The sequence below is a fragment of the Anabrus simplex genome, chromosome 13 (assembly GCF_040414725.1).
Source record: "Anabrus simplex isolate iqAnaSimp1 chromosome 13, ASM4041472v1, whole genome shotgun sequence".
NCBI lineage: Eukaryota > Metazoa > Arthropoda > Insecta > Orthoptera > Tettigoniidae > Anabrus > Anabrus simplex.
Window position 1 is genome coordinate 18,660,261 of NC_090277.1, and position 27,184 is coordinate 18,687,444.

At 38.6% G+C, this 27,184-nt stretch overlaps 1 protein-coding gene across 3 annotated transcripts in view; it reads left to right on the plus strand.

Moving 5' to 3' along the window:
* Positions 1-27,184, plus strand: part of Tasp1 (Taspase 1) — a 272,831-nt gene that overhangs the window by 102,601 nt on the left and 143,046 nt on the right. The window contains exon 10 of one of the 3 annotated variants that reach the window (XM_068230006.1): positions 12,150-13,808. The exons of 1 other annotated variant lie outside the window; for it this stretch is intronic. In XM_068230006.1, coding sequence (XP_068086107.1) covers positions 12,150-12,341 — 192 coding nt within the window. In that variant the 3' untranslated portion in view covers positions 12,342-13,808. Of the gene's footprint in view, positions 1-12,149; positions 13,809-27,184 lie in introns of those variants that run through there. One more of the 3 variants, XM_068230007.1, reaches the window with a different exon arrangement.

Genomic DNA, 27,184 nt, shown 5'->3' on the forward strand with positions numbered 1-27,184 from the left:
TCTGACGTTCTATGGACACCTACATAGAATGGATCCTAATAGAATACCCCATAAGATCTTGAAGGTTGCTAACAAAGGCAAAGCTACTGGATTCCTCTGGACCAAGGAAGTGGACAAAGATCTTGCAGAGCATAATATTAATCAAGCCACCATTACTGACAGGAATGCATACTGTTTAATGGTCAAAACGAAACCTTTCCTAACATCCCTTACATCAGCTAGCCACAAAGGAGCCGGAAATTGGTCAGAGGAGCGCAGGAAAGAATTCAACGAGAAAATTAAGGAATACTGGGCCAACAGGAAGGCTCAAGAGGCCGCTAAGAACACAATCCAGTATGCCAAAAGGGGCAGACGATGACAAAAACACAGCTAGAACACAAGCACTGTGGTCCGCAGATGGCCCAAACACAAAGAAAAAGAAACCATACCGTATAACCTTAAAATGCAGTGCATTAAATCCTCTTTAAGCTGGATACCGTGGTTCAAATCCCAGCCACTCTATGTGAGATTTGTGCTGGACAAAGCGGAGGCGGGACAGGTTTTTCTCCGGGTACTCTGGTTTTCCCTGTCATCTTTCATTCCAGCAACACTCTCCATTGTCATTTCATAGCATCTATCAGTCATTAATAAAATCACTTTGGGAGCGGCAACCCCATCGTACTAATAGCCTATATCTGCTTCATTCATTCCGTCCCTGACCCGGTCAATGACTGGAAAACAGGTTGTAGGTTATCTTATCTAAACCCTCTTTAAAACCAAAATGTAGTCAAAACTACAACAATACATACTAAATATTCATCCAAATTACCAGCTAACCATAAATAATTAATTTACCTGGTGTCATTTAAGCTGCTTTCAGAAAATACATTACTTTTTTTTGCACCCTCCTACAACTTATTTTCTTCTTTATGTCCATTCTGAGCTTTCTAATTACAAGAATATCTGAAAAATCCGTATCGACCGAGCTCGATAGCTGCAGTCGCTTAAGTGCGGCCAGTATCCAGTATTACAAGTAATGAAAATCATTTTTTCCATATTGAAAGAATCTTAATATAAGAAAATTTATTCTAACTTCAACCTATTCAATACAGTACAAGATGTTAATGTATTAGTTAAACATCGTTAAAATAGTTGAGACATGTTTCGCCCCTTCTGTGGAGCATCATCAGTCATATCAGTACTTCAAAATTCTACCAGACGTCTGGTTGGAAATTATAAAAATATGTTGCATGAGTGAATACATTAAAGAAACATTTACAAGATCTTATCATTAACAGAATATAAAATTGATTAAAAAATGTTATACTAGTGAACACATTGGTGAATTTTTACTTAAAACAAGGCCGTCATATGTACAGTATTGACAATAATGGTACTTTAAAGTCTTCTTTGATGGTAAGTTCGAAGACAGTTTAAAATTTATATACGGCCACTTCCTTCTCATTCCTAGCCCTTTCCTCTTCCATTGTCGCCATGCGATGTGAAGCAACCTTTAAAAAAATCCGTATCGTCCTCTTGCTCCAAGAATTCCATTAACGTTTCAGCCGACTCCAGTGCGGTCTGAAGCGGTACACGATTGTTTGTGATGCACTCTTCTTTCCCATCCCCATCCCACTCGCCCGTCATTCGAGCTGACTGCCGAGTTCCCATTCGCGCTTTTAGTTACTATTTCATCATCAGTTAAAATGTTTTGCTCAGGCAATACATCGTCAGTATGATTGCAGAGAAATTGAAAATTTATTGAACATCTCCCTTGGTAAGTTATTCCAATCCCTAACTCCCCTTCCTGTAAAAGAATATTTGCCCCAATTTGTCCTCTTGAATTCCAACTCTGTCCTACTTCTAAAGACACCATCCAAACTTATTCGTCTACTGATGTCCTCCCACGCCATCTCTCCACTGACAGCTCGGAACATACCACTTAGTCGAGCAGCTCATCTCCTTTCTCCCAAGTCTTCCCAGCCCAAACTTTGCAACATTTTGGTAACGCTACTCTTTTGTCGGAAATCACCCAGAACAAATCGAGCTGCTTTTCTTTGGATTTTTTCCAGTTCCTGAATCAAGTAATCCTGGTAAGGGTGCCATATACTGGAACCATACTCTAGTTGGGGTTTGGGCCGATGACCTCGATGTTAGGCCCCTTTAAACAACAAGCATCATCATCATCTAGTTGGGGTCTCACCAGAGACAAATAAGTTCTCTCCTTTACATCCTTACTACAACCCCTAAATACTCTCATAACCATGTGCAGAGATCTGTACCCTTTATTTACAATCCCATTTATGTGATTACCCCAATGAAGATCTTTCCTTATATTAATACCTAGGTATTTACAATGATCCCCAAAGGGAACTTTCACCCCATCAACACAGTAATTAAAACTGAAAGGACTTTTCCTATTTGTGAAACTCACAGCCTAACATTTATCCCCGTTTATCAACATACTATTGCCTACCGTCCATCTCACAACATTATCGAGGTCATTTTGCAGTTGCTCACAATCTTGTAACTTATTTATTACTCTGTACAGAATAACATCATCTGCGAAAAGCCTTATCTCTGATTCCACTTCTTTACACATATCATTTATATACATAAGAAAACATAAAGGTCCAATAATACTGCCTAGAGGAATTCCCCTCTTAATTTTTACAGGGATAGATAAAGCTTCACCTACTCTAATTCTCTGAGTTCTGTTTTCTAGAAACAGAGCCACCCATTCAGTCACTCTTTTGTCAAGTCCAATTGCACTCATTTTTGCCAGTAGTCTCCCATGATCTACCCTATCAAATGCCTTAGACAGATCAATCGCGATACAGTCCAATTGACCTCCTGAATTCAGGATACCTGCTATATCTTGCTGGAATCCTACAAGTTGGGCTTCAGTGGAATAACCTTTCCTAAATCCAAAATGTCTTCTATCAAACCAGTTATTAATTTTGCAAACATGTCTTATATAATGAGAAAGAATGCTTTCACAAAGCTTACATACAATGCATGTCAAACTGACTGGCCTGTAATTTTCAGCTTTATGTCTATCACCCTTTCCTTTATATACAGGGGCTACTGTAGCAACTCTCCATTCATCTGGTATAGCTCCTCTGACCAAATAATAATCAAATAAGTACTTCAGATATGGTACTATATCCCAACCCATTGTCTTTAGTATATCCCCCGAAACCTTATCAATTCCAGCTGCTTTTCTAGTTTTCAACTTTTGTATCTTACTGTAACTGTCATTGCTGTCATAGGTAAATTTTAATACTTCTTTAGTATTAGTCACCTCCTCTATCTGGACATTATCCTTGAAACCAACAATCTTTACATACTGCTGACTGAATACTTCTGTCTTTTGAAGATCCTCGCATACACACTCCCCTTGTTCATTAATTATTCCTGGAATGTTCTTCTTGGAACCTGTTTCTGCCTTAAAGTACCTATACATACTCTTCCATTTTTCACTAAAATTAGTATGGCCACCAATTATGCTTGCCATCATGTTAACCTTAGCTGACTTCTTTGCTAGATTCAATTTCGTAGTAAGTTCCTTCAATTTCTCCTTACTTCCATAGCCTTTTCTAACTCTATTTCTTTCCAACCTGCACCTCCTTCTTAGTCTCTTTATTTCCCTGTTATAATATAGTGGGTCTTTACCATTCCTTACCACCTTTAAAGGTACAAACCTATTTTCACATTCCTCAACAATTGTTTTAAACCCATCCCAGAGTCTGTTTACATTTTTATTTACCGTTTTCCACTGATCATAGTTACTTATTAAAAACTTACTCAATATTCTGGAGAATAAAACAATCCCGTGCACAACCTAAATGAAATCAACGAGAAGAAAAATGTGTTAATGGAAACCTTTTTCCCGCTCATCTGTGAACAATTTATTAATAAAAACTAGTTTCACTACCGACATTCTGGAACAAGACCCGCCCTTCCCTCAACATGCCCCTCCTGTGCCTCACCTCATCCCTCCCCGTTCGCCCCGCCTTCTCCTCTTCCCCACCCAACTGCATCAGCACGGACACACGGTAAGCCACACACAAGCTTAGTTGTCAGTGCGATTTGAGACTGACAAGGTCATTTCCACTCGAGACGACAACTTTTATTACAAGTAAGTCGATTGAGTTTTCTTTTCACACAATATTTTGACTTGTTTTTCAGCCACTCATAGTTCTTTTTCTCATTACAGATGTTACACACTTTTTATCCACGTTATTGACCGTCTCACTGCACTGCCCTGCACAGTGTTTCATTTTAACAGTCGGCAAGTTTTATTTGTCAATCAAGAACGACCTATCAGACAAGAGGACTTTGTATCTCAATATGTTTTTAAATTTATTAATCATGATCATTGTCATTTCACTTCATCAAGATTTTTAATTTGTTTTGTGTTATGTAATTGTTCTGCTACTGAAGATGGCCTTGAGAATAGGCCAAAACATGTATAGACTTTGTTCCATCTAACAGATGATTTGATTTGTATTGATAAGGAGGATTTTATAAATACAGTAGAAGTCTGTTATAGCGAGAATTCATAACGGCGAAATATTTACTCGCTATAACAGATTGTCATTATATTAGATTTTTTTGTAAAAGTCGGGAAAAGTTTTCGCGGATATCCACACTGCGGCTTACTTGTTTGTTGTTTTTCGAAATCCGATACTATGTGAAATTGTGTTTAATTTCATTCTGAAAAATATATATTACCGTATTTCTCTGAATCCGAGACAACTCCCACTTTTTCCTTCAATAAAATTAATCAGGATTAAAAAGTGTTTTTTAAAAATCATATTAATGTCTTTTCTTATACAGTACACATTTTTAGACTGTAGACACCGAACTTTGGCTTTAGTTATGCCGTATTTTTTGTGGCTGTACAATTATGCTTTCTTTATTTCAGCGGGTTTAATAACCATTAACTTAAAATTGGCATCATAATATCAAAGGGGACTCGTTGAAAATTTGCCGGCAATACACATTCCACGCGTCTCTACAATACGACGATCCACCAGGAAAATATTCTTGCTTACTATAAAACTGTTACCGGTACTTTCACTCAGCGTCAGATATAACTGGCTGCCGCTACACGCACGTCTTTTTTGCCAGATTCGGCCAACTTCAGCGGCTAGCGATGTATAGGTCTTAATCGCGGACTTTGAAACTCAACGAATGAGTTAATTGCGCCGCGGTATGGCAATTCCGCCCATGCATTTTTGTGCACATACCTCACAATTTTATCTTCAACTTTAAAGCGTCCTTGTTGCGGGCCACTGAATGCATTTTTTGTGCAGTACGCATTTAAGCTATCTTTGTCTTCACGGTAACGCCGAATATGGGCTTTAATTAGGCCTATGCCGTATTTTCTTGCGGTTGCACAATTATTATATATTTTCGAGTGTTTAATAGCCATTAACTTAAAATTGGCATCATAACTAGGGAGCGGATTTTTATGTAATTACATATTTTTTTTGCGTAAGTTTTAACGCAAGTTACGAAGTTCATTATTCCTATTGTGCTTCCCCAAGTGTAAAAACTGAATCTTATTTCACATAAAAACACATATTTTCACATTTTTAAAATGTAAATATATATTTTAAGAAAATCTATAATAAGCACATAAATCGGCAATATTTGTTGATCAATAAAATTTAAAATGCTTCTGTGTTATAAAATAATGCTCATATTTTCATTTTACGATTACGGTATTGTTTTTAACAGTGTATTTAATACAATGTGTCTGAATGTTTCGCCTATTTATGGACTTCCCTCCATAAGTTCTAAAACTTGCTGGTCACTGGCTACGTCGTTACATTTAGACAGCGATTTGATTTGCTGCACAAGATGTTTCCTTGCATGATGCCATTCCAACTCTTTATGAATCAGTCCTGTCGGGTTTTGTTTATAGAATATCAGCGAGAGGCAATCACGGAGAGATAAGGTGACGTAATTCCGTTACGACATGGGAGACTCGGAAGAATATTGCCCCACCATTAGGTAGTGGAATTTCATCACTCCTAAGAGTAAGGTTAGCTGTTCGGGTCCATATATCATTCCCGTGGTCGTGTGATTTTGTATGGATTTATAAGAAATATTTCCTTCAGTGTCCGCTGCTATTCTTTTTATTGAAACAGTGATTCACCGTAAATGCGTGTGTCGTAAGCTGCAAAATAATGCCAAAAGGGAAGTCGAGTACAAGGTCGCGTCTCCAACAATATGTAGTGGAATTTAAAAGCATTTTCGCTACCGATGGAAAAGTATTATTTTGCCAACCATGTGGTAAAACAGTACGTGCAGATCAACGTTCTCAAGTAACACAGCATTTGTCTGGAAATAAACATACTGCGGCTGCTTCGCGTGTGCGTTCGCGACAATTACTAATAGCTGAACCAGCTACTTCAAATGCAGGCCCATCTAAATTTTCCCAGTATTATTTAGATGTGTGCAGAGCATTTGTTTTTGCCGACATTCCTCTTAGTAAAATAAATAATCCGGGACTGAGAAATTTCCTAACAAAGTACATTAATTTTGAGCCTCCAGACGAATCCACATTAAGGAAAAACTATCTCCCAAAATGTTACGAAGAAACTTTACAGAGAATTCGGGCAGTATGTGATAGTGAAAAACTGTGGGTGAGCATTGACGAAACCACTGATTCAAGTGGCAGAAAAGTAGGAAATGTTGTAGTTGGTGTGTTGAAGAATGACAAAACTGCTTGCGAACATTCTTATTTGCTAGCGTGTAAAGAAATGCTTTCTGCAAACCATGTCACTGTAGTTAGGTTATTCAATGAAGCCATGCACTTACTTTGGCCAAAAGGTATAAAATACGACCATGTATTGCTTTTCCTTACTGACAGTGCAGCTTACATGAGAAAGGCAGTTGAAGGCCTTTCTGTGAGCATTCCGAAAATGATACACGTAAGTTGCGTTGTTCAAGCTCTACACAGGTTATGTGAAATGTGCGGGCTCACTATCCTCAAGTGGATAAATTAGTGTCTAATGGCAAAAAAGTCTTCGTAAAAGCACCCTCAAGAATCGATCTTTAAAGAGAAAAACCCGGATCTTGCGCTTCCTCCTCTGCCTATTGTTACGCGGTGGGGTACCTGGCTTAGCGCTGTGGTATACTACGCAGACAATTTCGAAAGTTTTGCATCCGTTGTGAATGTGCTAGATAAAAACGACACGTCGTCAATTGAGATTCTTCAAAAGATACTAAAAGACAGCTCTTTGAAAAATGATTTGGCAATCTAAGCTTCTTGTGTAAAATTATAGACATACTTGAAAAATCCACTAACCTATTGTCCGAAACAGTGAAGGAAGTGCGCGCTGTTGAAAATAAATTAGATTCACTCCCGGCTTCGCAGGTACAGGGACTGTTAAAGGTCAAATATCAAAATTTGTTCAGGAAAAACAGAGGATTTCAAACAATGTGCCAAATTTCTAATGTATTAGAGGGTGCTCATGTTGGCAAAATTGATGGCGTTATTGTTGGTGACATTCCTCTCTTTAACTATGCTCATCTGACTTCCTGTGATGTGGAGCGATCGTTTTCTCAGTGTAAGACATTCTTTAGAGATAATTGGCTTGCATTTGTGATGGACAATTTGGAGATGACCTTTGTTATTCACTGCAATTGTGAGACTATTTCTAGCAACTAATATTCCAGCGTGTGATGTGACGAACTAGATAGATGATAGGTTGCTTACCTTTAAAAAAATAACCATTCATAATATCTACTTTGGCATATCAAAAATTAATATACCATACAGCACGTTTCCATACACAGACACCATTTTGCCTTAAGGAGCACGTTTGGTAGCACCATTTTCTAATACAAAACATTATACTTATTTACTTCTTGAGTAATATATAAGTAATAATAATAACAACGTAAATGTTTCCATCTTTTCAATACTAAAATATATTCACAAAATTATAAATTACACGGTACTAGTTTCGACCTATCTAGGGGTCATCACCAGCCGTATTGGAGCAAAGATCACTTTTGGCGAAATCCTAAGAAAATGTTATTTTAAAGGATAACAAGTGAAATGAGATGTTAATATGGTAATAGTTAATAATACAAGGAATATACATACTAAGAGGTTTTTAACAAAGAATAAAGTATAAATGGGGTGTTGTAAAAATTATAATCATGGAAATCAGTAAGTTCTTGTATTGAAATGACATATATAAAATTATATATGGCTTAGGAAGAGGGCTTAAGGTGGGGCTGAAGGGTGCGGGAAAAAGTGTAATTGTCTTGGAAAAGTACCTTTGATTAAATTTAGGATTGAGTTTAGGTTGGCTGCATTATTGTTTCTGAGGAAAGCGATAAATAGATCGAAGAGTATGTTGGGTTTCTCTGAGATTTCATTGAGATTGTGACTGGCATTAAAGTGTTGGTCTAGGTGTATGTAGTAATTTTCCATTATGTTGAGTAAAGGGCCTGGCCGATGGCTGAAAACCTGTTGTATTTTATTGCGTTAGTGTGCTCGTGGTATCTGATAATGAAGTTTCTCCCGGTTTGCCCGATGTAGGTTTTTTTACAGGTGGTACATTTGATCCTATAAACTCCTGATTTTAAAAAACTGCTGGTCTTGTTGATGTGTTAAGTATTGTATAAAACGTTCATGTTCTTATTGTTGGTTTTGAAGGCTATTTTAACGCCTTGTTTCTTAAAGATGTTGGTTAACTTGTAGATATCATTGTTGAACGTGAAGGTGGAAAATGTTAGAGGTTTGGTTATTTCTTTTTTGAGGGTAGTTTTTGGGGGATGTTTGTGTTTATTGATTATCCTTTCTATAAAATGATTGCTGAAGCCGTTGAATTTTGCGATTCCGCGGATTGTGTTGAGTTCGTTTTTTAGATCTTTATTGGACATAGGTATGCTGAAGGCTCGGTGAACTAGGCTGTTGTATGTGGCTCGTTTGTGGGACTGGGGGTGCACTGAAAACCGGGAGAAACTTCATTATCAGATACCACGAGCACACTAACGCAATAAAATACAACAGGTTTTCAGCCATCGGCCAACAAATGCAAGATTATAACCATAATTTCACCAATATTGAACAAGACATGGACATCCTCGTATTAGCAAACAAGGGCCCTTTACTCAACATAATGGAAAATTACTACATACACCTAGACCAATACTTTAATGCCAGTCACAATCTCAATGAAATTTCAGAGAAACCCAACATACTCTTCGGTCTATTTATCACTTTCCTCAGAAACAATAATGCAGCCAACCTAAACTCAATCCTAAATTTAATCAAAGGTACTTTTCCAAGACAATTACACTTTCTCCCGCACCCTTCAGCCCCACCTTAAGCCCCCTTCCTAAGCCATATTTCATTTCAATACAAGAACTTACTGATTTCCATGATTATAATTTTTACAACACCCCATTTATACTTTATTCTTTGTTAAAAACCTCTTAGTATGTATATTCCTTGTATTATTAACTATTACCATAATAACATCTCATTTCACTTGTTATTCTTTAAAATAACATTTTCTTAGGATTTCGCCAAAAGTGATCTTTGCTCCAATACGGCTGATGATGACCCCTAGATGGGTCGAAACTAGTACCGTGTAATTTATAATTTTGTGAATATATTTTAGTATTGAAAAGGTGGAAACGTTTACGTTGTTATTATTATTATTACTTATATATTATTCTCAGTTCAATACGGACCAAAAACATGAAATTCATAACCATTAATTACTTCTTGAGCGCGAGTAGTTATGTGATATTTAAAGGAAAATAATTTCAATTTTTTTATCACATATTTTAAAGTTTTTCAGCACAAAAAATAAATATTTTTCACATTTTTAGCACATAAAAATCCGCTCCCTAATCATAACATCGACGAGAACCCATTGAAAATTTTCCGGCAATACCTGTTCCACGTATCTTTACAATACGACGACGATCCATCTCGAAAATATTCCTGCTGTCTATAAAACGTCAGGTACAGCAGACGCGTTATAACTCTGCTACTGATAGCCGTGGCCTTTCTAAGAATTCATAGGCTCGCATGTTTTGATGCCATACTGCAGATTTGAGATACGTTTTTGTAGAGAATAATAGAATGTCATTCTCTCTTCACTATTATCCGAGATCCAGTGACGTTACACATAGGCACAGTACGACCGGTCGCCGTGGCTAGCGGTGTGGACCTAGGCCTATGATAAAGAGGCGGTCGTTTATTGGCAACGAGTTTTGTGTGTGAGCGCGTGCGCGTGGGAGGGAGAGGGGTGAAAAGAAACAGCGTGGTTTGGTTGCTGCGGTAGTTGCCAGTGGTGTTCGCTACTATCAGGCCAGCGAATGCGAAACGACCCTTGATTTTTCACACGATATTCTGAGGAAAAAACATCGTATTGGATTCGAAGAAATACGGTATTACTCCAGAGGCTTCTGTGGCAAACATTTCAGTTTTGTTTTTCAAATGGCCTCACCTAACCTAACCGTATATGTATCATGGAAATCTATTTGAAACGCATGTAGAGAATTGATAACATCCTCACTGAAAATTGACATGGGAATAGCTTTCCGAAATTTAACTAGACGCAAGAAAATATAAACTATCCTCTGAAATCAGTGATAGTACCCTGCCATATCTTGAGGTATATCACTTTCTTACTTAATTTCAGTATACAGTACACCACTAAAATTAAGAGATCGTCTACTTCAGCCTTTATTTTTTTCGAGTTAACTGCTATCGGGCACGTTACCTATTTACGCATTTATTACGGAAACGTCTTATCCTCTTTCATTTCGAATTTTCTTTTGAGAACAGCAGTCGACGGGTATTACTAATCGACTCCAATATTGCCTTCGAATGTTGACGAGCGCTCACAAATGTACATAGCGCGAAAACGTACTGTACTGAAGATTATCGATCACATTTTGTGGCAAACGTTTCAGTTTTGTTATTCAAATAGCGTCACATATCCTAACTTATCTGTACTATATGTATGATGAAAACATACTTCAAGTGGAAGTAGAGAAATTATAACCTTCTCACTATAAATTTACATGATAATAGCCTTTCTGTAATTTAACGGACGCGAGAAAATATAAACTAACCTCGTAATCAATGACGCACTCTGCCATATCTTGAGGTGCAGGCCCATCTCATTCTTACTTAATTGCGGTATTTAGCATTAAAATTAAGCGATCATTTATTCCGCGTCTATCTTTAACAAGTTAAAAACGGCTATTGGACACGTTATTTACGCATTTATTATGAAAACATGTTCTCCTCTCATTTTCCTCGCGGAAGAGCAGTCGACGGGTATTACTAATCGAATCCGGCATTGCCTTCGAATGTCGACGAGGGAACTCGCTGGTGGGCATAGCGAGAAAACAAAATGGTACCGAAGATGATCGATCGCATGCAGTATAATGACTGGGTGCATAAATATCGGCAACGGAAAAAATCGAGCACGCATAATCGCTCGTAATAACGGATGCATCAGTGATAGGATTCTTGCTGTAACTGAAGGATAATACACAGTTTAATATAGGAATTTTGAAGAGACGGACAAAAGTTATCATTATAACGGGGTTCTCTTTATATGCCGTATTTGCTATAGCGGACTTCTACTGTACTGTTTATTTGATATGATGTTAATTCCCATAGGGAATCTGAAATATTTGTCCCGAATGAGTAAATTTATAATACCATTTATATTGGTATTACTTTTTATTTGTAAAGCATGATAATCTTGTGGAATTTTACCATGTGGAAGAAATAAAGGTAGGAATTCTTAACATTTCATCCGCATGCGCATCCTCAGAAGAGTGATGCATCTGCGACTTCTAACCAGGCGGCTCGCTATGCGCTGTAGCATTCCAAACATGAAGCGGTTACGAGCGAGAGTATCATTTACAATCTACGAATGGTCAGGTTCCAACTCCACAATCTCATTAATGAATTCTGTCAGGGGCTGATGATGAAATGTAAAAGATTCCTACTGTTTATTTCTTTGATATTGCAGAATCCCAAAGGGTTATCTCTATCAATATTGGCTGTGAAAACCTCAGTCGAAGGTGAAGTGAACTGTGACACTTCCAGGTTCTCAAAGCCCTAGTTTTGTTCAGAAATACTAAATGTTTATGAACATTTCCAGGTTCGACTGTCGGTTCTCGACTCTCCAAATCACGTGGGGAAGAGTCTCGTCGTCCAAGGAATTCCGTTCAAATTCAAACGTCAACTTGCTCTTCCAAGAGTGCTTGTTGCGAGTGCAGAGTTGGAGGTAAACACGGGCTCCAGCACGAGTCGGTCATCCTCTCCCATCGCTGGCGACGGCTCTAACACGTGAGCTCCACAGCTCACATCTTCTTGATGTTCAAAGTGCTTATGTGTTATTTCTCATGTTTTGTATCAACTGGTGAGTATTTTGAAAACTTTCCGAGTGACTAGAGAGAGGTGTGGTGGTGTTCTCGACCCGGAGCTTCACCTCGAAAATATTTTTCTGTGAAACAAGAAATCTTAATTAGGAATTTCTGTATTGAGAATAAAATGTGTAATTATTATAAAGACAGGACACTTGGACTAGGATCTCTGTACGTGCCTGTTCTTGTAATTTAAGAGAGGAAGAAGTAGAGCCAAACGTTCAGAATTGTGGTACTTACATGCACTTTGCGGTCTCGAGTAGTGTTTGCAGTAATATGATTAAAATGTACACAAGAAAAATATTTCTTCTTCTTCTTCTTCTTCTTCTTCTACTACTTCTTCAGTTCGCTCCTGGGTTGTGTTGTGAATCCAGAACCTCCATTGATGTCTCTCTTCTGTCCTCCACTGTACCCATCCACCTCATTTGTGGTCTCCATGTTGGTTTCTCTGTAAATATTTCTCTCACTTGCATCGTACGTCGATAGCATTTGGAACTCATCCTCTTCATGTTTCCTGTTCGACCCTGATTGTTTGTGGTACTTATGACATAGAATATGATTGTGCCCTGGTAGAATTTTGAGTGTCTCGCAGTAAGTTCAGCCTCACAGCTTTATGACTACAGATTGTAAAAAAGATGAAAATATTGTTTGAAATTACAGTGGAACCTCGATTCTCCATTTTTGGAGAGACCACGGAAAAAAAGTACAACACGGAAAAACGGAAAATCCAGGAATGAATGAACCATCAACAATTAGGCTAAACATCACAAAAAAGAAATATCAGGGTGCCCACCCGTATGGAAAACCTGGGAAACAGGGAAATGTCAGGGAATTCGATAATTAACGGGAAAACCTGGAAATGTCAGGGAATTCAGGAAAAAATCTGGAAATTCATTCTTCTGCCAGATAAAATTGACATACCGTGTAATACAAACACATTTTTCAGTTTTTATAACATTAATCTAGGGCATGTCTTTTATGCCAGAAATAAATTTTAATGAAAAGTTAAAGTGTGATCTCGAATGTGAAGTAATCAATAATATCAATAGCTATATGATTGATCGATCGAATTTTCAATGTTTTGATCTGCTTACTATTGAATATTCTGTGTTGTTGGGGAATGGTGAGCTTGATGAATTAGACCTATATTGCGTTCTCAGTTTTTTCCAGTAATGTTTCCAGACTCTGAAACAGCTTTGAAAGTTCAACTGCACAGAACAAAAGTTGCATATACAATCACTCATGGTTTGGCTCTCTATTTCCATAAACAAGTTCTTGAGATGGGTAGTAAGTGCACACATTTCACCGTTGGGTTTGACGAGTCACTGAATAAAGTTTCTCAGATAGGCCAAATGGATCTTGTAGTTCATTGTTTCAATCCTGATACTAATGAAGTATGCACTTCTTATTTTGATTCCATGTTTCTTGGTCACTCTACCTCCTCAGATTTGTTAAATGGTTTTTTGCAAGCACAGCAAGGACTCTATCTAAAAAAATTACAAATCTCAGTGGATGGTCCAAATGTTAATAAAAAGTTCCTTCAGGATTTTGGTAATTTATTAGATGATCTAGATGCTCCTATTTTGTTGAACATTGGATCTTGTGGCTTGCATACTGTGCACAATTCATATAAAATGGCAGTAAAAGAAACCCAGTGGAATATTGCAGAGTTTCTTCGTGCTCTTCACTTCTTGTTCTGCTACGCTCCTGCAAGTCGTGCTGATTATATACATTATTCAGGTTCAAACGTATTTCCTTCGAAATATTGTGCTATAAGATGGCTTGAAAATTTTCAAGTCATTGAACATGCTATAAATATCCAACCTAATGTCGAAAAATATGTGGAAGGAACAAACAGAGACAAGAAAATCCCAAGCTGTAACAGCTTCAAAATAGTATCAACTTCACTTAAAGATAAGGTTCTTAAGGCCAAGTTGTCATTTTTATTATCACTTGTTGGAGATTTGGAACCATTCCTAAAAGTTTGACAGATCTCCCATTTGCATCACTCCTTAATGAATCTTTCATTGATGATAAATATCATGACAAGGTTTATTAAGTCTGAGTCACTGCAGTCTTCAGGAAATCTCCTAAAACGTATTTAGACAGTAAAGAAAATCTTCTGCCTGCATCTAAAATTGACATAGGTTATGCTGCTAAAGCAGCACTTCGTGGCAATCCTGGATTAAATGATAGAGATATATTAGTGTTTTGCACACATTATCTAAGAGGAATGGTAGCTTTGTGCAAATAGTTACTGGAAAGGTCACCGCTGGCATATCGTCGTCATCATCTGCAGTTTCCAGCTGTTGGCCACATCTGCTCACCGCTAGCATATAAACTGACTAAATTAATTTCTTGTTTCGATCCAAGTGTAGCCAAGTAGCCTCTAAACATCAGACTGCTAAGGATAGCTTTAAATGCCTTTGTTGAAAACAAATGGATCTCGGGTAATGGAGCCATTCATGTACAAAGGGAGTTCACTTCTGTTTGTGAGAATGATACTTTGAAAGAAGTGAATTCTTTGTATTCTAAAGACGAGAGGTTAGATCACTTTTGGCTTTGCACTGTTCTTCCAATAGTAAATTTGAAAACAGAAAAGTTGGCTTCATTTCTCAAAATGATACTAATATTGTTTCATGGAAATGCTTCACTTGAATGTGGTTTTCCTGTTAATAAAGAAATTATAGTAGAGAACATGCTACAAGTATCCCTTGTAGCACAAAGAATAATATATGATTCTATCCCAAACCCTGGTGGAATTGAAAAGGTCTCCGTTAATAAGAACATGCTCCATGCTGCAAGGAGTGCTCATGCTTTGTACGTTCAAAATCTAAAGGAGAAACGTGAAATATTGGAAGTAGAAGATTATTTGCAAAAAATAAGAGAAAGGCCGCTTTGTTGCTGAAAGAATTAGAAGAAAAGAATTGGAGGGTGATGGCAGAAGCTTGAGTCGTTGGTGGCTACAAAGAAGTTTCTTCGCTGAAGCAGTAATGGTAATACATTTTTAAAAAACTTAAAGTGAATTTAATTAGACTAAATTAAACTTCCAAGTTTTAATATGCACATGAATTGCTCATTTATTTTTTTGGAAGTTTTAAAAATGTATTTTAATATTACTGACACTTCCTTTATAATTATGTTTTTTGTCATCATGTGTCAGGGAAAAAACTGGTTTTTGTGTCTGGAAAACAGGGAAATGTCAGGGAATTTTAAAATCTGGATTTGGTGGACACCCTGAATATGTATACAGTAGAACCTCGATAATTCGAAATCAGTTAATTCAAAATCCCATGTAATTCGAAGAAGCTCTCATTCCCGGAAACATGAGATACAGTTTTGCATGTTATTTATTGTTTAATTCGAAATATGGATAATTCGTAATTTGAAGTACATTGTCGGCCCCATTACCGAAATTCATACTTTTAATTCGAAACTGCCTTTACATTTTAAAACAATAGTATGTTTCAGAGTAATTTCAACTTGAAATTTATCCGCGTCATAATAGAACGTGTTCCGGAACGTGGAGGGGTAGCTTTCTGCACTTACACTCACTTCGGTGGGTCTACAGTGCGCTTCATGATTGCTAAGTTGAATGAAATCGGAATTCTTTTGTATTCAACCTTTTAAGGAACGCCGTAATATCACGCAACATGCAGTGTGCGGGAAAACAGAATGCGCAAACACTGGCGATGCCGACAGTTGACGAAAAAGCGTGGCTCATATAATAAATTCGTAGGCACCGAACAATACTGTCATTGCCGATGAAACTGCATTGCTTTATTTTAATGCGAGCCCAAACGGTCTTATGGTTTTAAAGAAGAAAGTGCCAGCCGGAGAATCGTACAAGGGTCGGGGATGATGGTCATTGTAGTGCGTTGCAATTGCAGTGCACATGGAAGCGAGAATCTTCATCCCCTCGTCATAGAAAAGTTTGATAAGCTACAATGTTTTAAGGGCGTCGGGCACTTTCCATCCCAGTACAAAGCATCTAAAAATGCAAACAGTACAGATATCCAAAAAATAATGCATTTTGCACAGGGGAACCAGCATAATTTATCCTAGTCTTTGAATTGTGTGATTTTTTTCTTTCGTTGCGTGAGGTTATGTTCATCAGTGATTTATCCAAGTGCGTTATTTGAACATTGTAAATGCACCTTGTTGGATACATTTCGGAAATAGTTTTTCCATGGCATTGGAAAGGTTTAAACTGTGAATCGAGGTGATTGCATGTATTAATGGGTCTTAGAATACTTTGTGACGCGGCAAGTGTTTACATTTCCGAAGTACGAGAGAAGTGCCATGGCGGAAAATCGTACAAGGATAGAGTCATAGGAAAGTTTGATTGAGCTTGGGGCCTCTGAGGGAGAGACAAGCTCACACTACTGTACATTTCAGACCCGACCACAAGTTCTAGAGAATTCGATTACGAAACATAGCAATTTTGTTATCGAAACCTCCACGTGTCAGTACAAGCTGCCACAAAAGTTGGTTATCAATTTTGGATAATTTACCACAGACCGCTGATGCAACCACAACTACAGGAAATTTTAAATACCCATCAGTTAGAATAATTTAAAAAAAATAACTTTCAACATATTCTTTGGTAATGTCTTTGTTGAGAGTCCTCAAAATCTTTTTCTAATTAACTTTTTCTAATTCACATAAATTTTTGCATAAGCTCCTCAGTCTTTAAGTGTTTTCAGCCAAAATTAAATAACGACAAGGATTTCTGTGGCTTCACTGCAGACGTCTGTTTAACTTTGGACACATCTTCATAGATTGAAACTTCTTCATTATTAACGTCCCACCACAGTATACACGGTTTATTAGTAACGAATTTCACATAAATGGTGTATAAACCTTGTATAAAAGTTATACACCGTTTATTAGTAAGACGGTAATTGTGTAAAACTATCACAGTGATGTACAAATATTTACCGTACTTTAGTTTGTGGAATGTTGAGAGTTATGCGGGAAAAAATAATAGTTTTTTAGTTTTTAACGCTGAAGTGTATAAATACAGATAACGGAAAATAAAACATGTTAAAATCTCTCGTAATAATGGATGACTCGGTGAAAGGGCTCTTGTTGTAACCAAAGGCTATTGTACAGTTTAATATAGGAATTTTGAAGGGACATAGAATACCTGTCGTTAGAACGTGATTCTCGTTATATCCCGTACTTGCTATAACGGACTTCTACTGTACGTCATGTAAATGCCTAGCGTATGGCAAATTTCTCAAAAATTATACGTGATAAAATGATGAAACTACTTCTTCTTTTCCTACCGCTTTTTTACCTGTATGGTCGCACATGTGGATTTGCCCCTGTTTCACGACCGAATGCCCTTCTTGATGCCAACCCTATATGGAGGGATGTAATCACTGTTGCATGTTTCTGGGTGGTTGGTAGTGTGGTATGTTGTCTGAATATGAAAAGGAGAGTGTTAGGACGGACACAAACACTCAATCCCCAAGCCAGAAGAATTAATCAGTAGCGATTAAAATCTCCGACCTGGCTGGGAACTCTCTGAACCGAAGGCCAGTACACTGACCATTCAGCTAACGAATCCAACTGATAAAATGATGAAACTGTTTTGTATTATTTTTCTCTAATGCCTCGGAACAGAAATCAAGCACAAAAAAAAAAAAAAAAAATTGCGCTAATGGATTCACACACAAGTTGACTTTTTTGTAATTCAGTATTCCCACAAAATTATGTTCAGTGTGACTGAAGTTTTGCTTCAAGTAACAAGGCTCGACATGTGGCCTAATCCAAGTGTCTCTTCCATGTGATGGACAAAGTTGTTAATACAAAGGACTCGCACTGCTCTCAACCTCAGACTGGATGTGGAGCGAGCATTGTTTGTCTATAGCTCCAGACTGGATGCGGAGAGAGCAGTGTTTGTCTATAGCTCCAGACTGGATGTGGAGAGAGCAGTGTTTGTCTATAGCTCCAGACTGGATGTGGAGCGGGCATTGTTTGTCTACAAGTGCAGCAGTGTTCTCTGTCAAATGTGTTCAGTAAATTATGAGAGTTCCTCTATACGTAGGGTAAGTTTTCTGCCATCTCCTTTGAGCATTTGTAAATGGACCTGATAGCGTGCATTACGGTATGTCAGTGCTGGGTTCTGTGTTATTGTAAGAAAAGACAACTTAGTTTCTGTACCTGAATAAGTTTCAAAACCCTTTTAAAATTCTTTTACCTCAATCAAAATCATAGGTGGAAACTGTTTGCAAGTCATTGTTGTCAACTTCACACTTCCCTTTATTGCCAACAGGAGCATCATTATGACTGTCACAGTCAGACTAGATAGAAGAAATAAGATGACAAATATCATCTGGTTTGGCTGAGGCAGGATACGGCTTCTCATCGAGACTGCACAAAAATTGCAAATAATCCCTGAAATTCACAAAAGCTGACTGCAGCAGCTCTTGTAGAAACACCATAAAGGAAGTTCCGCAGCACTGGCCGCTGGTAACTGCATAGCTCACAAAGTGTTGTGTGTCTGTTTTATCCCAGCCTCCACTGCCATACATTAATCATTTCTTGTAGCTCATTGCACATATAATGTGTCACAGTGCAGGATGACCACCTAATTGTTAATAATTGTCTTCTAGGAAGGAATATTCTCATGCCGGGGAGTTGTGTGTAGCTTTGCCATTTGATCATTTTCTTTGACCACTTTAACTCAGTCCTAAAATATTGTGACGAGTTGGCGGGGTAGTAAGGTAAATTAACTGGTAGCTTGTATTAAGTACTGATAATTAACACTTACACCTCAGTACACCATCGATATCAAAGGGTAGGGAGGGTCCACCTATTCAATATTTGTTTACCATCGATGCTACGACACTTTCTACTGTTCTCTTTTTCTTCTCTTTGTTTTTCCGATCACAGAGTCTGAGTAAACGGGCGGAACAGATGGTGACGTCACCGGACACATTCAAATTCCAACATGACGTACACGGTAACCATTACACTATAGATTATTTATTTATTTAATATTCTAACAGTTTGAACCTTATTGTACATGAGTATATAGTTTTGACCAGTGTCCTTGACACAAAATTAGGAAAGTAAATTATTGAAGATGTGGTGAATGAACTTAACCCATTCCGGGTCATTGATGGGTCCAGTTGTCATTAACATGCAATCACATGTACTAAGTTCGGAAATACATCTGTCTGACCATCAATTTCTTTCGATTGTGATGTTGTACTTTAGAATTACGTTCCTAGATAGTGCTAGCGTGTTATTATCCGAAGACCTATTCGTCAATATATATTTTGCTTCTAAAGTTGGTCATCTTGTTCGTGGAATGAACGCTACTCTGCAAACAACTGGAGGAGGAAGAGGAAAGAATTCTGCAATTTCTTCTTGATAGTGGTGACGATGATAACTCTAGTCCGAGAACTGTGATGAACCTCGCCCCATGGAACAATTGGAACTGGAATTTGGCCAGTAACGTGCATGTGCAGTTGTTGGGGAGCTGAATATTATAGTCAGCAGGCAACTGGGTGATAATGTTACAGAATATGACGTAAGTCAGTTCCTTACCAACACTTTTTGGGAGCTAATTTGCAAGGAAACCAATGCTTATGGAGATAAAATAGTTGATGCTGTTGAAAATGACCCAATCAAAAGAAAGCCTCATGTACTTCCAAGGTAGATTAGGTTATGTCCGACACAATGCTTCAGAAAGGGCATGATTTGGAGTGAAAATCACCGGGCGAGTTGGCCGTGCGATTAGGATCGCGCAGCTGTGAGCTTGCATCCGGGAGATAGTGGGTTCGAACCCCACTGTCGGCAGCCCTGAAGATGGTTTTCCATGGTTTCCCATTTTCACACCAGGCAAATGCTGGGGCTGTCCTTACTTAAGGCCACAGCCGCTTCCTTCCCAGCCTAGACCTTTCCTGTCCCATCGTCACCATAAGACCTATCTGTGTTGGTGCAGCGTAAAGCAAATAGCAAATGGACTGAAAATCTACAAAGTGTGAGCCTAAGACTGCATATTGTTGAAAGTTAAGGTTTATATAGGAAGAGAGAACCAGGAAGTGGGTTGGAATGGAATGGATGGAATCAAGCTGCTAACAAATGAAAATGTAGTGCTTGAACTCTGCGAAGAATTGCTTGGTGCTTGGAGAACAATATAGGTGGATGATTGGTCCAGTTCTCCTACATTATTCAGGCTGTTGTTGGGGAGGGACACTAATGCAATTGGAACAGTGTTACCAGACAGAACGTTCATCCCACCTTCCTTCAAATCCACAAGTTTGAACAACTTCCAATGGTATCTTAGGTAAAAAATGGATTGACAAGAAGCCTGTGCACATGGTGTCACTTCATAGAGGTTCAAAAGAAGTACAACCAGGGGAAAACAGAACTAAAGCCAAACATTGTAGTGGACTAAAATTCAGGAAAGGTTGGCATGGATTCACATGACAGCGTGTATCCTCTCATACACAGGTATGTAAAAGGGTTACGAGAAATTGCTGGATGCGACATTGCAGAATATATGACATGCTGAGCACGAGGAAAAAGAGAATGAGTTTCTCATCATTCCGAGCCAAAGTTGTAGAGCAAATTCTGGAAGATGTCACCTACGTCCTACACCACTAGAGCTAGCACACCAATGGGATTGCTGCTACGCAAAGTAAATCAGCCCCATCAAGTCTGTTTTGAGCATGGAATCCAGAAGGAATCTTGCTTCGAGTGCAACTAATACAAGCTGCCCTCCGCATGCATGTTTCAAGGTGTACCAACTTTAAAAGAAGTTAATTGTAGAAAGTTAAACTGTAACCCAAAATGTCGTTAGTTTGATGTAACCATTTTAGCATCCATAGCTTAAAATGTAAAAAATGTAGATTATTGAAGGAAAATAATTGCATGGCAATGGATTTGGAACTGTTGTAGCAGCAGGACAGATAGCTTTGAAAGTTCCACATTGCAATTGTTAGGTCACACTCATATTGTCCTTCCAAAGTCAAACATTAAATGGTCTACTGTTTGCAAAGATCCACAAAAACACAAGTAATCGTCTGCAATGTTAATTTTGAAGCATTCAAAGTAGCACGTAAACTTTCCATGGCCAGAGAGAAACTGATGAATTCGGGCACTGGAGTCAGCTATATAGCACAGCTTGGGGTACCACCAACCTGAAAAAAGGGGGCACTACACCTTAGCTTCACTTTCATCACAGTCCATTGGCCTATTACAGTAAAACCTCAATGTATCGTTTTTCAAGGGGGAGGGTGGGAAATGACGATGGATGTGGGAAAATGATAAATGCGGGTGACATGTAAAATAGGGGTAAGGCAAAATAATAAAATATGGGTACTGTATTTGGGAATTTTCGTCATGTAAATATAATAATAATCGTGTGTGGCCTCCGAAGCCAGGTGCAGATCTTTCGAGGCGTCACAATGATAGACGACCTACGCGCTTATGAAAATGTGGCTCTGTCAAAAATGAATCCTAATGTGAACTGTCAGAATTAACCAACGAAAGTTAAGACCCTCGAACTGAAGGCGAACACTTGCTAATCATTTAGCTATACTTTTGATTTTTCTTGCCGTCAGGACAGTATACGCTGTGGCAATAGAAAACAGCCTCTCGAAGGGGCCACTGTTCTCATGCCTGGATGTGCAAAAATGCGTTAAAGACCTTTATTTCTCCCCAAAGCCTCGAGATTAAAGGAGGAATTGAGAAAGTTTAAGGTTACCGTCCGACGCCATGACACTTTTAAACTTTGCTGGCCACTTCATAATGTTTTTCTTCTGCAAAGGTTGGTAACAAAATCTCTGCCTCGTCCTAGGTGTCAATGACATCATCCTCTGCCATACGTAAACCAATCACCGTTATAAGCAATGGACTATGGCGTCTAAAACAGTATTTTTGGTTATAAAAGTAAATGTACTTCTACGAGCGGGCGGGTTGGTCCCTGGCAAGCGTATTGAACACATCTCTCTTCCACAATCATCTTTTGGTGAGAATAGCAGCATTTAAAGTAACATGTCATGTAATAATCCCTGCGGCCCCCTTTGTAAATTTCTACCTACGGCGATAACCTGTATTGTGGTAAAGATTCTGTAGACACTTCGCAAACGATAGGTTAGAGATCCCACATGGCGCGCCTCGGATGATGTCGCTTTGGACTAAGCGATGCTGCCCACTTAGGAATTAGTTTCAAGAGCAGGCCAATGAAGAGATTATTGGTCTGGCTTGGTTAGTTCCGGCTTGTAACAAGACAACTGGGCAGGGGGCAACAAAGTGGTCAGTAGGCCTGTAGCATCCCACACACATCACAAGCTACGACGCGAATAATAACCCTATGACTAATTAAAACATACCTGGCGCTCGCCGTAATTATTTTAAACTGTGCAATATCCCCATTTTCAACGAAGCTGCCAGCCCTAGTCAGCCAATAGCAACACAGAAAATGGTGGCAAATTTGAGTTTTACAGTGCCTCCGTTTTAATTCTTGTAAATAAGAATACTTCTAGGGACCGAGGAGAGGCGTTGGCGCGAGGAGGCTCGTAGTGAGCTTACGCGTGAATAACCTACGCACAGTAGTCCAGTCTACGAGATCCTTGCTCAAGACTAGCAATTCGTAATCGCTCGTACATTCTCGCGTAGCGAGTTGCCGCTATTGTATGCTAGAGTATTCAGCTGTCTCTTTTAATTCCAAAAACTTTTGCATATATTTTTCTTACGTACGATCGATCCATGTGGGAAAATTGTGGCCGAGGACAAATATTTTTTTGATGATCGATGTGATAAAACGATAGTTCGAGGACCGTTAGATGCGGGGAAATTTAACATTGGTTTATATGGAACATTTTTGTGACTGAATAAATTGAACGATGGACGACAGTTCCGGGAACGATGCATCGAGGTTCTACTCTAATGTTCTTTCCTGCCCCATTCGTACTTTTCACAGTCTTTGTCCTCGGTCCATGTGTTTGCATTATGACTTGGAATACAAAAGAATAATTCATATTTACGGCAAAATAATACTTAATAAAGTTAGAGAACTCAGTTTATACATATTGTATGCACAGACACAAACTCTAAACAACGCTGGGCAAACACTACTTTAAACAAAAAGTGCTGTCTATTTAAATGTGGTGTAAATTTTATAACAAAACACTGCATAAAGTTTAGATCATTTGTTTAAAAAAAAAAAAAAAAAAAAAAAAAAAAAGGACTTTTGTCAAGTTCTTTGAAAATCCGACCAGACACTTTTCATGCTGTTGGTGGGGTGATTTGCTGGATGAGGAGGCTTCTTTTGCGAGGAGAACGGTGTGTCCTAGATGTGAGGCACTAGGTCGGCCATTGTTGTTTTGTACTTAACACCTCTGTGTAGTGAATACGAAGTTTATTTCATCTTGTTTACAAGGCATAAAAGCGTGAAAATGTTATGATTCTGAGGAATTGAAGACATGATAATTAGCTTTCGTTGTGCCATTTACATTTTGCAGAGAACTTCACCTAGTTTTCTTGACACGACGAAAGCTTATTATCCTGTCAGAATTGAAGATAGTCGCAGACATCATTTGAGATGATGGAGTGATAATAATAGAAATGTTTAACCCAAGTATTAAAAACAAAGATACTGCAGAATTGTTTTTTCTACCTCAGATTTAACAATAATTCTTGAATGTGATAAGCAGAAATGTCCATGTGCCGTGAAGTTTTAGAGTTCTGTTAATTTGTCAATAATAAAGGTGTGACTTTACAACCTCTGTAGCTACGGCGGGAGCGCACCCCATTCACCGCTGCGTTCCGTGGTTCAAATCCCAATCGCTCCATTTGTGCTGGGCAAAGCAGAGGTGTCACTTTTTTTTTTCTCTAGGTACTCTGGTTTCCCCTGTCATCTTTCATTCCAGCAACACACTCCATTACCATTTCATTTCATCTGTCAGTCATTAATCATTGGCGCAGAGGCTTCGGCAGCCAGCACAATTCCTATCCTCGCCGCTAGATGGGGACTTCATTCATTACAGATCCGGTCGAATGACTGGAAACAGGCTAAGGATTTTCATTTTCAAGGGTGCGACTAATATGCGATGGCGGTGTGTGTGTTAGTATCGTGTCCACTTGGTCATGGAGTCGGAGGCAGGCGCAGCAAAGAACTTCCAAGCCTTTCGTACGTATTGGAATATGAAAGTTGTGATACAATATAAATAGTCCGTTACTGGACATTATAAGTTTTCAAGCTAACTCATTCCTGGTTGCCAGCGTTTTGCTCCAGTGTGCTAAGTTAGGCTCATCAGTTGGTAAATAGCACACCCAACAAGACGCATGGCTAGAGCATACCGTGGAGGCCACCGGCAGTGCCAGTGCACTATGAGAGATTTCGTCTCAATACCAAATTGTCCGATCCTTATCTCACAATAATTCAACTCCTGGTTCATACCTCATGACGTGTTCTTGGAGGCTCCATTTCCAGATGTTTTAGTTAGCAATTACACAAAAAAAAATTGCCCCATCTGAGTGGCTAAGGCGGTTGAGGCACTGGCCTTCTGACCCCAACTTGGCAGGTTCGATCCTGGCTTAGTCCGGTGGTATTTGAAGGTGCTCAGATACATCAGCCTCATGTCGATAGATTTACTAAATTTTTGCACCTTGGCATTTCCGAAAACCGTAAAAGTACTTACTGGGATGTAAAGCCAATAACATTTATTTTTCCACCTGTCAAATGCTGCCTTATTTTCTCCAATCACAGTGCCATTTGAACACCCGGGTTAGCTCTTCGTGACGATGTTACAACAAATCATTAAAATAACCACAGGGAGGAACGGTTATTATTGACAATAGCATTTTTTGTTGTAAGCTAACAAAGTCAGTACATAAAATTTGTCATCATAAAAGTGCCTACATTAAGGTGGCCACCCTGCTTCACTGAAGCGTGCAGCTGCATAAGGGTCTATGTTACATTTTTACCCACGAGTATTTGGCGGAGTAAGGTCTATGAACACGATTTCCACAAGTTATGTTAGAGAATTAGCTTGTGCGCTCTTGCCTACCACCAGCGTACTGAAACTCTGCGACCTTTTCAAGTTCATAAATCGAAACGCACCCAGTGTAACATAGACCCTTATTCGGCCGCATGCTTCAATTTACAAATCAGATGTTCATTGCATCCATTTCCCAAGTACTTGTGATGTTTGTAACGTACCAATCAAGTATTTAATAAAGAAATCACTTGAACTACTTATGGTAAATTTTTATGATATTTATTTCATTCTCGTTGTTGTATACCTTAAAATGAGAATTTTATTCAATTATACGTCATTCAGTTTAGCCTTTGTTATGTATTCTTATTGTAACAAACAACATATCTCATAAGCTGTTGTATGTAATTCATCCATTGTTGAATATAAAATGCATTCATAAAAAATATATATGATTTGTCTGCTTCTTTGTCCTTTACTCTCTGTGTTTTAATACCATAAAAGATGCAAGAAGTAGGGAAGGTAAATCAAACCAAAGTGCCTCTAGATATGTAAGAAACATGTGTGCTTCTTCATACATTAAGTAGCTGTATCACCGTGGTGAGGTGGTCATGCGACTGTCAGCCGAATCGGTATTTCCTGGAATGAACAAGCGAGTCAGGTCGGCCTGAGGGTTGTGTAGTTGTCGTTGAGGAGTGCTGTGTGGAGCAGTGATGTGTGCTGCTTTGTTGAGTTCTGTGTCTTCATCTGGAGTCGAGCAAAGTGTGCAGTGGTCGTGTGTTTCAACCTAGAGCTGCTGTGCGAGGACAAGGGTCATCCTAGTTCAATAACACTGTGTAACAGTAGCATGGTAATGTTGCATTGCAGGGTGCTGGATACTTGTAGGTGGTGCCAACACAATTATCCAGAGGTCTATTCCAAGTGGGTTCTAGGAAGCAGAGTTGCTTGAATATCACAAAGCTGCTGATGATTTCTTGTCCAAAATTGTCACGGGATGAAACGCGGATTCATCACTTATTGGCTTAGTCGTCTGAAGCCGTGATTCTGATTTGACACAACACCTACCTCTGAAGTTTACATATACACGTATCACTTGTTCATGCAATAGTGAACCTTTCTGGTCAGAGTTCTCATCACATAACGGTTCTTCTAGGAGCAACAACGATATATAGACGGTCAGAGGCTCCGCATAAACGTATCTTATTTTATGATTTTTCTGTTGCTATGTTTTTTAAATTCTATTTGGTGACACTCATCTTTTGCCAATGTAACAACAGTGAAAATTCTTCGGATGGAAAACAAATTGCAGTTTATGCGGAATATGTTATAAATTGATAATAGTAGGGCACATCCAGAAGAGCATAAGTTATATAAATATAATGACTTTGGCAACAAACTGCTACTTGCCACGTATTGATTTAATGAAACCATGGGAGGCTAGAATGCATAAAGTAATAACAGACCGAACAATCTCCTCTCAGAGATTTTCTCTTTGACGGATGTGCTACAACACCCAGCAGTGAAATATGGTATGTAAAAAAAAGGATGGGTAATCGTGGATTAACTCACTCTCAAATGCAAGACAATCTGAAAGAGAAGAAAAAGAGAGAAATATGCATATCACAGTATAACAGGATTAACAAGTCTCATCTTAATTGTCCGGCACCTTTAAATGAAGTCAAGGGAACCAATAGCAATAAGGAGCTTACTGAACACAAGATGGGTTTTCAGTCGTTGATGGATTAAGCAAGCTATCGTGCCTTGCTTTTCAGGATGATCTAGCTCCAGCATAAGGTACCTCATTCAAC